The sequence below is a fragment of the Periophthalmus magnuspinnatus genome, chromosome 2, assembly GCF_009829125.3.
Source record: "Periophthalmus magnuspinnatus isolate fPerMag1 chromosome 2, fPerMag1.2.pri, whole genome shotgun sequence".
Classification (NCBI taxonomy): domain Eukaryota; kingdom Metazoa; phylum Chordata; class Actinopteri; order Gobiiformes; family Gobiidae; genus Periophthalmus; species Periophthalmus magnuspinnatus.
Window position 1 is genome coordinate 11,795,226 of NC_047127.1, and position 15,145 is coordinate 11,810,370.

General features: G+C 38.1%; 1 protein-coding gene across 1 annotated transcript in view; it reads left to right on the forward strand.

Moving 5' to 3' along the window:
• The first annotated feature begins 1,197 nt into the window (after nucleotides 1–1,197).
• plcd4a (phospholipase C, delta 4a) overlaps nucleotides 1,198–15,145 on the forward strand; it is a 28,462-nt gene continuing 14,514 nt past the window's right edge. Inside the window, exons 1-8 of the mRNA XM_033977483.2 lie at nucleotides 1,198–1,270; nucleotides 5,803–5,844; nucleotides 6,685–6,843; nucleotides 9,398–9,626; nucleotides 9,889–10,018; nucleotides 10,914–11,145; nucleotides 11,790–11,991; nucleotides 13,655–13,799. Coding sequence (XP_033833374.1) covers nucleotides 5,826–5,844; nucleotides 6,685–6,843; nucleotides 9,398–9,626; nucleotides 9,889–10,018; nucleotides 10,914–11,145; nucleotides 11,790–11,991; nucleotides 13,655–13,799 — 1,116 coding nt within the window. The 5' untranslated portion in view covers nucleotides 1,198–1,270; nucleotides 5,803–5,825. The remainder of the gene's footprint in view (nucleotides 1,271–5,802; nucleotides 5,845–6,684; nucleotides 6,844–9,397; nucleotides 9,627–9,888; nucleotides 10,019–10,913; nucleotides 11,146–11,789; nucleotides 11,992–13,654; nucleotides 13,800–15,145) is intronic.

Below are 15,145 nucleotides of genomic sequence, written 5' to 3' on the forward strand. Positions count from 1 at the left end.
CATCCTTACTGTGAGTGTGCTCGCCTTTCCAAAGATCTGATCTATAACTTTGCTTGTGCCGTCAGATGTGTTTAATGCCATATTGCAGAACATTCTAGACAAAGCAGTAACACGTGGAAACAAGCAGGTGACAGACCATCTAGCAGAAAAGTGACATAATACACCTTTATACTATTGTTATGCTCGTGATATTGTTATTATTGCTACTACTGTATACTCTCAACTTTATGTCAAAATATACATGACATTACACAAATATAAGAAAGTACTACCATTTAATGTTGAAAATCACATTGTATTGTTTAAATAAAGAGTGTTTTTTATTATGATCATGGCATCGAAATCAGTATCGAGTGTCGAGTCTGTACCTTGGTATCAAAATCAAGTTACTATATGACAACACTATTACCAAATGATTGAACAGAAAGAAAGTATAATAATACTGTGATATTGCAGTTATAATGGAGTGGTATTATTTGCTTTGTTTAATCTTTAGTGATAAGACCTGTTCAAAGACTCATTTCTTTTGGCTAAAGGTGACGCCCTGTGGCTTTATTTTCACAATGTTTGGCAAAGCGTGAGGCCCTTTAGATACGACAAATGGCCCCAAATGTCCTGGGACAAGAGCAACAGGAGACGACTGGGGAGGAAAGACTGAGAGAGGAGAGAGAGAGAGAGAGAAGAGAGGGAGGAAAGAGAGGAGAGATGAGTGGGAGGAAAGAGAGGAGAGAGAAAGAGGAGGAGAGGAGAAGAGAAGAGGGAAGGGAGAGGGGGTGACAGACAGGGGGGAGGATGGAGAGAGAGAGAGAGAGAGGAGGGAAGAGAGGAGGAGAAAGGGAAAGGAGAGGAGAGGGGGAGGGAGGAGAAGGAGGAAAGGAGAGAGAGAAAGGGGAGAGAAGGAGGGAGGGAGAGGGGAAGGATTAAAGGAGAGAGAGAAGCGGGAAGAGAGGAGGAGAGAGGGAAAGGAGAGGGGGAGAGAGAGGAGAAGGAGGAAAGGAGAGAGAGAAGGAGGGGGAGAGGTAAGGGAGGAGGAAAGGGGAAGCAGGAAGAGAGAGGAAATGAGGAAACAAGAGGGAGGTGGGAGAGAGAGAGGGGGGGGGGGGGGGGAAGGATAGGGGAAGGATGGGGAGAGGAGGAGGGAGGAGTTTGGTTCTAGTTTAACACTGGCCTGTCCCATAGGAGGAGTGTCATTACAGCATGCAACAGTCGACCAAACAACCCAACGACAACTTCAAATGACCAGCACCAACAAAGGACACACTTAAGACTGGTGAGACTTGTCAACTTTTTAATCGATTTCATTCAAAAAGTGATGTTTTGCTGTTTGGGTTGTTTGGAAGTTGGTGCCAAGTTTAAAGTTGGGATCCGATAATCTTCCCTTTACCTTTTTTTCTTCTATAATACATACAGGTATACAGGTGTTGACGGTACTAGGTTACATATGGGCAACTTATAACTAGTTTTAATGGATAGATATAGAAACTTATTGCTAAAGAATGCTATACCTGTAGATTGGTTTGGACAAAATGTAAATTCTAGAGTAACCAATAGCATAAAAGCAGTAGTCTGTTTATTGAAAAGGTGATTGTAAGTTGCAGTTTAAAGTACTTAATAAAGTGATTTCTGTTGCCCAATGACTGAGTAAGTTATGCAATAGTTATGCAAAGTTATAGTGGTTAAATTTGACATGTGGAAATGCAGATGAGCTGGAAGCTACTGGAGACTGTGTTTGTAATGACAACACAGATATGTCTACTTCAAATGTACAAGCAGGGATAGGATCAATTGATAAATGAATAGATAGATATTGATCAAATGCATTGTTTATTATGGGATGGTTAATGTCGTAACTCTGAGAAGTTCAATTATTTATCTTTATAAATCATGTTTTAAAGATTCAATTGGCAGAATATTATAAATGTAGGCTCAGGTTTATCAGTAAAATAGGTAAATAAATATATCCCTGTATGAACTTCTTTTAATGTCTTTCTTCTCTTTTTCTGCTGTCCATAGAAACACAGATTACATTAGATTTCTTTATTATCGGCATTACAGTAAGTTATAGTAAGTAAGTATAGTCTAATGTTTGTAATTATTTAAGTTCATTGCAGATTTTAGTTGCAGTGGTGGAAGGTGACAAAGTAGGAAAGTACTACTTAAGTAGAATTTTTAGGTATCTGTACTTAAATTTTACAGTGGATTCTTTTTACTTTTCACTCCACTACATTTTTGAACTAGACTGAAAAGTAAAAATTACTTTCCATGTTTGTAGTAACATTGTGACTAAAGTTTTCAAATTCAAGCTTTGGCTTTGAGAAAACAAAAATAAATGCACAAAATTCATAAGAAAATGAAGAAATTAATTAATTGTATCATCACCCTTGACCAAAATATGTATCATTTTTAAATCAATATAACTACATTTAAAACGTTGACAAATGAACAACACCTGTGTGAAATACTTACTTACTTTACTCTTACTCTTACTTACGTACATTTTTAAAAGGGTACTTAAATTCTTTTACTTAGGTAGATGGTTTCATGTGATACTTCTACTTTTACTTGAGTAGCTTTTTATCTCTGTACCTGTACTTTTACTTAAGTAACAAAATTGGGTATTTCTACCACCACTGCTAAGACAAGGCAAGTTTATTTGTATAGCACAATTCATACACAAAGTAATTCAAAGTGTTTTACAGAATAAGAATCACAATACAGCAAATCAAAACATGAATAATCGCAAAACAAAAGAGAAGAGTGCAGAATAAAAAACTTTCAGTCATATGCACAGCTAAACAGAACCCAGAGCCTGGATTTAAACATTGTGCATATACTGTGTACAATGGCCTTTAGTAGTGTTTACATATTTACATGCACACACAGCGCTTCTGTGTTTTTACATTATGGAGACTCACAAACTAGCATCCAACTACCAAAACTCAAATAAATAAATAAATAAAATGATATATATTAATAATCCATGTCATATTGTCGTTACTATGGAAGCCCGTTTCCGCCATGAAAAAAAAAAATAAAAGCCCCACAGAAAGTCGAAATTACGAGTTTTAAACTCGTAATTATGAGTTTAAAACTCGTAATTATGAGTTTAAAACTCGTAATTATGAGTTTAAAACTCGTAATTATGAGTTTAAAACTCGTAATTATGAGTTTAAAACTCGTAATTACGAGTTTAAAACTCGTAATTTCGACTTTTAAAACTACTAATTATGAGTTTAAAACTCGTAATTAGGACTTTTAAAAGTATGAATTATGAGTTTATAACTCGTAATTTTGGGAATGTAACATTTACAAAAAGTGAACCTTATCAATTTTGATTAAATGAATTTGGTATTTTAATAATTTCCTCAATAAACCAGCGGGGTTGTGACCAGCTGGCACTCTGCTCAGACCAGGAAAACGAGCGCTCACAGACACAGAGCACAGCTCATGAGTGGTCAGAACAGCACTCAGGGCCCACTGATTTGTTCAAGACGCCAGAAACTTTACTGGAGCTTAATTTATTCATTTTTTAAAAGTATGTAGGTGATAAACATAACAGTCCTCCTCCTGTCTCCTCTGCTCTGTACACTCAGTTGCAGTGTGCTACAAGCTCAATTAAGACTTTAAAAGTTCTAATTACGAGTTTTAAACTCATAATTAGTAGTTTTAAAACTCATAATTACGAGTTTTAAACTCATAATTAGTAGTTTTAAAAGTCGAAATTACGAGTTTTAAACTCGTAATTACGAGTTTTAAACTCATAATTACGAGTTTTAAACTCATAATTACGAGTTTTAAACTCATAATTACGAGTTTAAAACTCGTAATTTCGACTTTCTGTGGGGCTTTTATTTTTTTTTTTCATGGCGGAAACGGGCTTCCATACGTTACAGATGTATATTTTAAATGCTATTTAATATTAATAATTAGATTTACTTTTTTTTTAAATTTAATTTTAATGATCACGTGACTCAGACGTGCACGTTATAACGGGCACGAGGAGCGATGATAACTAGCAAAACAAAGCTAACATTTTCAGCTATCATTTTAATATGTATTTATTTCTGCCCCATTTGCGTTTTCTGGCCTATGCATTATGATTTCACTCTATTTTAACCGTATTTACTATTTTTGCAGCCTATTAAAGTAGTAAAGTTGATCTTATTTGAATATAAAACTGTCAAAATGAGGGGATTGAGGTAAGCTAACTGTAAGGAGTACTCAGTTGTTGTTTTAGATGTGTTTTCTTTAATACAAGCTTTTTGCAGTCGTCTATTGTCATTACAATAAATCAATTAGTTACATAATAACCATTAAACTGTTACAAAAGTAACTTGTTGCTAAATGCTATCTGCACATCAAGCTAACTGCAGAATGACATTAGCTACTTGTTCATAATTAGATAACTTTTTGTTCATATTTAAATTGGCCAGAGAAAATTGTTATGTAATGCATTATTTGTTGATTTTAAATGTGCTATCTCATTTAAATTTTACAATTACCAGTTCAAATGTGTTTAAATAGTGATGGTAAGTTAAAGTACTTTGAGCAACCAGTTATATGAATTATAATGTATAGAATAACTTGGCTGCATAGTGGTTGCAAAGTTACTCTAAATGACCATAATACTCTTAGTTGTGTCTATTAAACAGTTGATGCTAGTGTTGCGCTGCATTGCCCAGACAGGGATTTTGGTGGATTATATTTAGTGTACAGTCAGAACAAAAAGTACAGGATAGAGCCAGGACTTTACATTATACATAATACAATAGTACTTTATATTTGTGCAGTGACTGTTGTAGAGTCCCCAAACAAAGCCACCATGGGGGCTAAATAATGGAGCAGAGGTGGAAGTGGCCTCTGGGTGTGATTCAATACAACCCTGAAACAGATCTGAAAGTGCCGCCTCCGTTTAAGACATTTAACTATAAAAGTTTAAGGACTGAGTTGTGTAATGCAGGATACATTACCAACTATTACTGTAACTTCACACAGTGATACAGTTACGGAATCACGTTTTGTATAGAGGCAAACTGCAAATGCTGTAATTTTTGAATCGTGTTTGACTCCATATACATTTAATGCCATAGTGTATAATATTGCAGTCAAAGCAATGACATCTCCTTGGAGACAAGCAGGTAGCAGACCCTCCACCAGAAACGTTGCATAGTGTGTCTTTATGTAAAACGGCAAACATGAAGAGATTGATTGTAATAACATACATCCCCTTTGATTTATATGGTTCTATCTGCACTCTGTGTAGTTCTGAGATATTTAGGTTTAAAGTTTTAACCACTTGTATATAGGCCTGTCACGATAACACAGAATTATCCACAAAAAAATATTCTAAATTTTGTTAAACATTATGAACTGTAATAAATAAATAACAGATTGCAAGTAGTTAGTTTGTGTCTATAACAAGTCATAGAAGTTCATACATCAACCTTCTACAGCTCAAATCTCATCATAGTACAAAAAATTATAAGAAATATATAGTAATTAACATAAAAAAGCCTACTTGAATAGTGGAAAAAAGGGGATACAATCATTCTCTTCTGATTGTTTAGAGTAGATATAAGTCGATCTCTTCGAAACTGCAGATAAAGCCACCTGTTTTTCTTCATAAAATCCTCAAAATGAACCAAGCTCTATAAAATGTTGATATAGTGAACAGAAGTCCCCCAGGAACAAGAGAATGTGAATAACTCAATTTTGACAAGAATGTCGGGTAGAACCTTGTAATCCTGAGGGGATGTCTAGTATTGGCATAAACAGCTGATGTTGTTTTGTCTGTTTTTCTAGATGGCCCTGTGAGGAGACAACCAATGGCTTCCACAGGCCTCCGTGAGTACACAATATACAGACGCATCAATAATACACAAGTTTCACGTGACAACACAACTGAATCCTATAGTTTAAACTGAACTGGAGACAGGTCAGAATTCTGTGGTGGAGTTTGCTGTTTAACTGTCAGAATGCTGATGTGTTGACCTGGTTTATGGTTAATATCTCTGTAATTACTGGGCCTATCCACATGAAACAAAAACTAGCACAAAGTTTAGAACATATTGTCTGTCAGCATAAATAAACAGCTAGTATTACAATATTTTTTTTCACAGTCACTTCATAAAGTAGTGCCATTATTCAACCTCAAAGATATGAATGTTTTTCAGCTGAAAGAACATTAAATGATGAGATTAATATTGTGGACCCAATCCGAAACAAATAATGATAAGTTTAAACTTTACTAGTACTAGACTTTTACTTTATTTGAAGATGTTATAATTTCAGATGTTGATGCACAGACGTATAACTCTGGGAGATTCACTGTTTTTGCAAGACATTCATTCTTGACAACAATCGCGTCCTTGGGGTTCATTTATGGCACCACTTTCTGAAGCTACTGTGAAAAAATGAATTAACTTTTGTTTATTTAATCTAACAGGGAACAGTTTGAACTTTGCTTTTGTTTTATGTGGATAGGCCCAGTAATCACAGAGATATTAACCATAAACCAGGTCAAAACATTTGTAATCTGACAGTTACATGGCAAATTCCATTATAGATTTCTGACCTGTTCTCCAGCTCAATTTAAACTATAGGGATACTACAAAGTTATGAAGTCACGTCAACCAAACCTATTGATATTGTATATGTAATGTACACGTTGTTTTGTAATCTCAGGGATCCAGTGCGATGATAACCTGCAGTCGATGCTGGTGGGGACGGTGATGAGGAAGATCAAGTCTCGAACCTGGAAAAAGCAGAGACACTTCAGACTCCAGGACGACTGCATGACCATCTGGTACCAGTCCAAGAAGGCCGGCAACGCACACTCCACATGTGAGACACGATACACTGATCTAATATATACATATGCTATTCACAAGTAACATGAACAGTTTTATTGTGGAAATAGGAAGGTTAATATTACTGTATGACTGATACTAGTCTAAAAAGGCCGGCAACACACACTCCACAGGTGAGGTATACTGAGTATACTAAATTAATATATATGTGCTATCAACAAGTACCATGCCCATTAATGTTTTAATATGTTTTTTTAAATGGAAAGGAGAGGGTCAATACTATGAGTCATTCTCTGGTGGAGGTCTGTGTAATCCCTCAGTCACCCAAGTATGAGTCTAGTAAAAGAAAAAGTCAGTTCTGCTAACTGGACTTTATAGTTTTTGAGAGAAGACATTTTACTGCTCATCCAAGACACTTCTTCAGTTCTGCTCAATTTACTGGTGGACACTGCCTTATATCTATCTGCAGACAGGAACAAACTACACTGAAACTAACACTTCTTTGTTTTTGGTTTATAATCTAAGCCTAATGAGCTGCATTAAGTGTGAACTATGCCCGAGTCATAAGATAAGATAAGATAAGATATGCCTTTATTAGTCCCACACTGGGGAAATTCCAATATTGCACCGCACAGTTAAAGGACAGAAGGAAAATGGTTGTCGTAACGGCTAGTGCGGGTGCGGACCAAGGAGTGCAGACTCGGGGCAAGTTGACAGTGTTTATTTACAAAATAGTGAATTTCAGTTTTTAATAGTTCATTTAACACACACGGGGAGCCAGGGAGCGGGAGGCAGACCAGACGGGCGTAGTGCAGAGCGGGGATGGGAAAGCCAGAACCAGAGCGAGGACAGGATTGGGACGAGACCGGGGCAGGCCTAGCTGGAGTAGTCCAGAGAGCGGGAGCCAGGGCAGGAGGCAAGAAGCAAGCCAGAGACCAAGACGGAACAGGAGGCAAGGCAGAGGGGTGACTGTACCGGAGCTGGAGCGCAGAGGCAGGAGCAGGAACGAGCGAGAGCAGGAATCTGGAAGGTGGCAAAAAGTCCAATGAGTAACAGGCAGACAGGCAACAAAGATGCAAAAACTAAGCTGGAGCATTCACGTTGACACGCGGACGGTCTGGCTCCGAGTGTTGTTGTTGTTGTTGTGGTTATTTCCGGCAGACTGGGCACGGTTAGTGCATTGCTGCCCTCCACTGGTCAGGAGATTTCATGTAGATTTATACTGTGTGGTGAGTGCTCGCCTAAAGGAAAAGGACGTTACAACTGCTCTTCCCTAAATTCTGTAATAAACCCCAGTTCGTATTAGAAATCGAGTCACCAACCGAGCCCTCTCCTTGGGGTAAGCTCCATGTCCTAATATTGTCCTCAAAGAAAAGTTATTAAGTCCTATCTTAGTTAACCCACTGAACATATCACTTCTCTGAGCACTATATACTGGACAGTGCAGCATAACATGCACCACAGTCTCGGAGACTCCACACCACTCACAACAACCATCATCATGTTTCCCAATGAGGAATAGCCCACTAGCCAACCCACAGTGGCCTAATCGGAGGCATGTCTGTTTAGTGTCATCCCGGCGTAAGAGAACGGGCCTAGAAGGGTCATTAACTGTTGAAACTATGCTGTGCATCTGTCTCCCTTTTGTTTCATCATCCCACTTTTGTTGCCACTGCTTTTTAATACTGGCACTCCATCCTACCAAGAGGTACCTGGGTCCGAGTGTCTTCTGCCGAGCCCTCATATACTCGGCAGCAGGTGGAGGTAATTGTGCTGATTCGCTCCAGGTGCACGTGGGAGGAGTCAGGAACTCCGCCCAGCTCCAGGCAGACAGGTAGCGGAGGGGGAGAGAACACAGGAGGACAGGAAATGCAGGCATCATGACAATGGTACATGCAATAAAACAAGATAATAGATAAATAGCTTTAAATAATTTTAAAAATAGACTTAAAAAGAAACTAAAAATAGACTCTAATGTAACATTTCCGTAAAGTGACGTGATATTTAGCACAATCATTCAGACCCATCTTGGAGGTTCTCACACCTATTAGCATATTGGCTATTAGCATATTGGCTAGCCCTATTGTTGCCCTTGTTTAAGTTAGGTCCAAGCATGGAGTTATAAATAGGAGATAAATGAAGTCTGTTCAAAGATGGATTGTCTCTTCCTAACAAAAATAGCTTCTTTAATTCCTCTCTTAGACCATTTCTTTTCTTTGGCTAAGCTCTGTACCTCACTGTCTTCAGAGGAGTGGTTAGTGTCTTTGAGACGGAGATGCACAGTAGATTGATGTCCTGAGCTGCTCTCGCAACAGTGTTGGTACATTCTCTTATGGAGTGGTTGTTTTGTTTCTCCATGAAGTGTAATGGAAACAACTCAGCTGGAGGGAGTCACACCAAACAGACCCATTCCAAGGCCCAGAGCGAACCGTGCAATGGGAAAGAACTCTTTTAACCCTTTTAAAGGTTCACTGTGGAACTTTTCTGTATTCTGGGTAAAAAAGAGCAAGAGTTTTTTACCCAGAATACAGAAAAGTTCCACAGTGAACCTTTAAAACTCCTCTCTCTCCCTTTCTCTCTGTCTCCAGTCTCAGTGAGTGATGTGGAGGCTGTTCGTGAGGGTCATCAGTCGGAGGTACTTCTGTCCATCGCAGATGAGTTTCCGGCCGAGCGCTGCTTCACTTTGGTCTTTAGGGGGCGCCGTGGGAACCTGGATCTGGTGGCCGAGTCTGCAGAGGAAGCCCAGTCCTGGATCAGAGGGATGAGAAAACTAATCGAAAATGTGGAAAACATGGGAGAGAGGGAACGTCTGGACCAGTATCTTTTTAATTAGGCACAATGTTATTCATTTTGTGAAAAATGGAAATTTCTTAATGTATTCCAGTGTAAGAGTGAATGGGCAGCAATGGGTTGAGGGTTAGAATCCCTCTCAGACCAGTGTGTCCCTGGGGAAGACACTTCACCTTTGTATGAATGTGATGTGTGAGTACCAGAAATCGTAGTTGTAGTTACCACTACCACCATTGTTTTTTTTGTAGTAGTAGTCTCTGTGTGTTTTTCATCCTTATGGGATCCTCAGGTGGATTGGAGACTGGTTCAAAAAGGCGGATAAGAATCGCGACGGGAGGATGAACTTTAAAGAAGTGAGAGACCTGCTCAAGATGATGAACGTGGACATGAACGAGCACCACGCACACAGACTCTTCACTGTGAGTACATCAACTATGATTACATAAATGCTGCACTGTATAACTTTTTCTAGTTAGGGATCCGCCATCTGCTTGTCTCTGTGAAGTTTTTCTGTTTTGCCTGAAACGTTGCCCACTATGGGATTTGTTACATTTTTTGATTGCAATAAAATAACTTGAACTGCACTGCACTATTACTGTAAGCTGGGTCATTTTTCCACAGATATGACGTATAACTTGGGTTTAGTTGAATGCTAAACTGCGGAAAATTACATGCAAAGCAATAACATCTCCATGGAGAGAAGCAGCTGGCGAACCCTCCACCTTAAAAGTTACATAGTGTACCTTTCTGACTTGGTTTGGTAGGATCGTAGTTTTACATTAGCTAGATGGCAGTTTGTGGGAAAAAGGTTGAAAAAAAGTACAAAAATACAGGAAGTGGCTCTGTGTTCTAAAGCAGAATACCTCTACCTCTAGCCAAAATGAAGGGACAATTTACGCACAAGGAAGGCTTTTTTCTGACAGTTTAAACCTTCATTTACTAAAATAAAGGTGTTGTAATACATTTTTATTTGTAAAATCATAACTATTGTGTAATTTAGACACAGTTTCCTTATCAGTTGTCATAACCATAATTTCCTCCACAAACAGCAAAATCCTTGTCTTATTCTGCGTGAAAACTGCTAACCCTGTAGTTTAGATCTGTACAAACATGTTTTGAAATGTGATTCTTATATTAGTTTGTTAGTTATTTCAGTCTTTTTGTCAATTCTTCTGGACGTGTTTAAAATGTGAACTTTGAACAGAATCCTATTATTAAAACATAAATAGCAAATCTCATGTCAACCACAACACTTGCCAGAAAAATTGCAATTGGATGTTTTCCTAAATTTTCCCTAATTTCTCCTCTCCTCAGATGGCGGATAAGTCCCAGTCGGGCACTCTGGAGGACGATGAGTTTGTGTTGTTTTATAAGATGTTAACGCAACGCGAGGACCTGCTCCGAGTTTTCCAGGAGTTTTCCACAGATGGACAGAAGCTTTCGCTCCGGGACTTGGGGGAGTTCCTGAGGGATGAGCAGCTAGAGACCGGAGACCCCCAAACAAAGGCGCAGGAGCTGGTGGACAAATATGAGCCATCTGAGGCAGGTGAGACTGCAGAGAGGGAGACTAACCAAGGACTGAAGCTTTAATCAGAGAATCAGTTAAAGAAGGGGTAGAACACTTAATTGTTAACATATAATATATTTAGGTCACCATGTTACCTTTAAATGTTTTGAAAATCCAGTATTTGCTACTTTTAGTTTAATTTTTGATGCTTTGAGTCCCCATTCACCCTTCTCCTTGTCCTATGTCACTCCCCCTTCACAGTGCTATCACATCACAATCAAGTCCTGCACATCGCATCAGATTTGTGAAGTTTGTATTGTTCTGTATCCTAGTTTTGTATATTTATAGAACATGGCCGTGTGGGAGCTTGGGTGACAAAGGCTGAGCTCTGGACAGAGTCGTACTGCTGTGCTAACTGCAAGGAGGGTTTGAATAGGGTCTGGAAGAGATTGCTAGATTACGCAAACATGCATGTATGACATGTACAACTTCCTCAGACATGTTTTTGATGAGAGGACATTATAACATGGTAGAAAGCTCAAAAAAAAAAGAAAAGAAAATTCACTGGTAATTGAGGAATAACTTTGGACCACAGCAAACCGTTTAAAATGAACTAATTATGTTTTTCATGCTTTTTAAGTCAGGTACAGTGCCTTTAATCATATAGTGTATGTTGTTTGTAGCTAAGCAGATGAAAGCGATGAGTTTCGATGGGTTCCTGATGTACTTGGGGTCAGCGGAGGGAAACATCTTTGACCCCAAACGCAGAGGAATGTACCAGGACATGGGGCAGCCTCTGAACTACTACTACATCTCCTCCTCTCACAACACCTACCTGATGGAGGACCAGCTCAGAGGCCACAGCAGCGTTGAGGGATACATCAGGTATGGAGCTGGAATACAAGTTAAATTTAGGGTACAAACTCTAACTACTGTTTTTGTGCAAATAAAACAAGACAAAACATGACTTCTTTACAGTTATAAATGAACAAATCCTCACATGTGTAAATAATAAAAATACAAAAATAATCAAAATTATTAGCATACAGAATAGATTCAATAAAAACGTTTCTTTAAAGGTACAGTATGTATGTAACTTTCTGGGTGGCACATCACCTACATGATTTCATGGAAATAGAAAGTTCAAACTACACTTCAGAGCATTCACCATAGAGATTTGTGCCATACTGTGGAACATTATAGCCAAAGGAATAAGATTTCCATGGAAACAAGGAGGAGGAGGTCCTCCTCCAGGCCAAATAAGAGTCAGGCTTGTGGAGATTCAAGCCCACTCAGGGTAAGGTCACATGCTTTTCAGTGCAATAAACACAACCAAAAAAAGCATGCTTTTAGTCATATGTTTTTGGTCTAAACTGTTATATACTGTAATGTATTAAGTAAATTTGGACTGCAATATTTTCATATAATTTAATGTCTATTTTAATTATTGATTTGAATTATTGATATAACAGTTATATTCCAATATTAATAAAATATTTGATTATGAAAATGTTGGGTTTTTTTCAGTTTCAGTTATGCACGTTGAAGTGTTTTGTTTTGATACAGACCACAGTACATTTTTATATTAATAATAAACATTTGATTTTGAATTTCTGTTCAGTTTGGTCCTGTTCGAGTCCAGGTTTAGTTCTGTGTTCAGTCCCTGTTTTGTCCAGTTTTATAGTGTGGTGTGTGCTGGTTTAATAACTTCTAGTGAATAGTCAATCATCGGCACAAATTGCTGAGAGAGGCTTCATCTTTTCTCTGAATTACTGATGAACAAATTGAGTGTTAAATCTCTTTTCCCTGTTTTTTCTCAGTAAAACTCTCTCTCTAATTCACTTCCTGTGGTCCTCTCTAGCTCTGTGCCTTCATTCATCAGTTCATTTCTATCAGAGGCAGTGACTGTGTAATGTGCTGACGTCAGGGACCATTTAAGAGGCTCAATCACATTTGTGTTAAACTGCTCCATCCAGCAAACCAGGACGAAGCCCATAGAGATACACAGAGGAGGATACAGAGTGGATTAAACACATAGCATTGGTTCAATTAAAACTTATTGCATTTTATAATATTGATACTTTGCAGCTGATGTATTCAACATTAGCTGGGGTTGTGATGCTAACTATAGGTCCTGCTCTGGCTGAAGTTCTGTCCCTAATCTGAGTTTTGTTTTAGCACAATCTGACCAAAAAGAACTGATTTAGCTGAAACTACAACAGTTTAGCTGATATGTGCTGTTAAACAAGTCCCTCTCAAATCTTACAGTCACAAGCCAACTAGCATTAGCCAACAGCTTTTCAATCACTCTCACCATTTTTTGTTGTCCTAAACAGGACCATGAATGCTCGTCTTGATCACAGGCTTCTTATTTTGTTATTTTTCTTGAGTTTTCAGACAATCTAAAAATGTATCTGACAGTATTTGCTAATGTGTGCATTGTGTCACCATGATAACTACTGAACATTCCGCTATAATTCGTACACTTTGAGGATTTGCATATAACCCATTTCTGGCCTGTTTAACATAATTATATTTTTCATTCCAGAGCTTTGAACAGGGGCTGTCGCTGTGTGGAGATCGACTGTTGGGACGGAGCCAATGCAGAGCCTATAGTTTATCATGGACACACTTTCACCTCTAAAATCCTGTTCAAAGACGTGGTCAGCGCTGTCGCCAACTACGCTTTCAAGGTAACTTTAAACTTATAACATTACTGGATCATAATTTCACATTTTGTTCATTGTAAAAAACAATGTTGTTCTAAAACGACTTAATAACAGAAACAGGTCTATTGGTTTCCTGTTCAAAACTGCAGAACTGATAGGGCCCTCCTCTTTATAGTGGTATTTGACTATAGCAAGTAGCAGATTTTCAAATATTTGTTTTTATTGTCGAAAAATAGCCATGTGACATTTCATCTGGAGTTGAAATTTACTGAATAATTGCAGTTACAGAGCAGTGGGCGGAGTTAGGGGTTAGGTGGGAGTGTATGTTTTTCTGATCTCTCAAGCTTTGAATGTTGTACAAGATTGCTCAAACATCAAATAATAAATTTAAAGGAACTGTATGTAACATTTAGACTTTAAATTTCATAAACATGACCTATCTGTGTCCCCAGATACGAGGTAAACATATGCAAATCAAATCTAGCCTGATACTGATTTATTCATAATTACAAAAACATGGGATATAATGGACAGTTTGTTTATGTTATAATTTGGTGTTTTGGTTGTCAAGACAATTATCCAATCAGAAAGTAGAGTGAGCCTCACATGAGTCTCTTGCCAGTTTCAATGCTGAAATCCAGTTGGTTTAAACCTGAATAGCTTTAGAATGATGCTGAGCTGTATCAAGTATAAGACACATAGACTCGTATACATCCATGGACCACTATGGAACCTACCTGGACGACTGAGGGATTACACAGATATAAGGCCACATGGGAATAGAAAAGAAAGTACTACCATTTATTCTTGAAAATCACATTCTATTGTTTAAATAGAGTGTGTTTTTTTTAATATCATTGTGGTCAGAATCGGTATTGAGTATCAAGTCCATTCCTTAGTAATGAAATTGAGTTTGATCGTGAAAACATTACTTGAGTACAGTTCCTCTCTACCCCCCTCTGCAAACATGGCCTTTTGTAACTCTGACACAGAACCTGCTGTCTCTCTGGCTTGATCCTGGCACTGGTCACTGTAGACTCATGTGTGGATATTATTGCGCGGTTGTAATCGCTTCATAAATTTAAAATCAGCCTCTTGTTCGATTGAGTGAACGCTTGGATGAGAGAGCACAGGATCAACTTTCCAATCAGACTGTTAAAGCATGACACGAGCAACATCCAGACAACTAGGGCCAATCTGAAAGCAATTTGTATCAAGATAAGGACAGACAGGGAGAACCAATATGTTCTGTTGTCACCAATATGCAGCCATTTGAAGTCCTTTACAAATGCCCATCTCCAGATCTCAAGCTAGAATGGGTAACTGAAGGATTAGCCAATATTGTATCTTTTAAGGACACATATTATAGC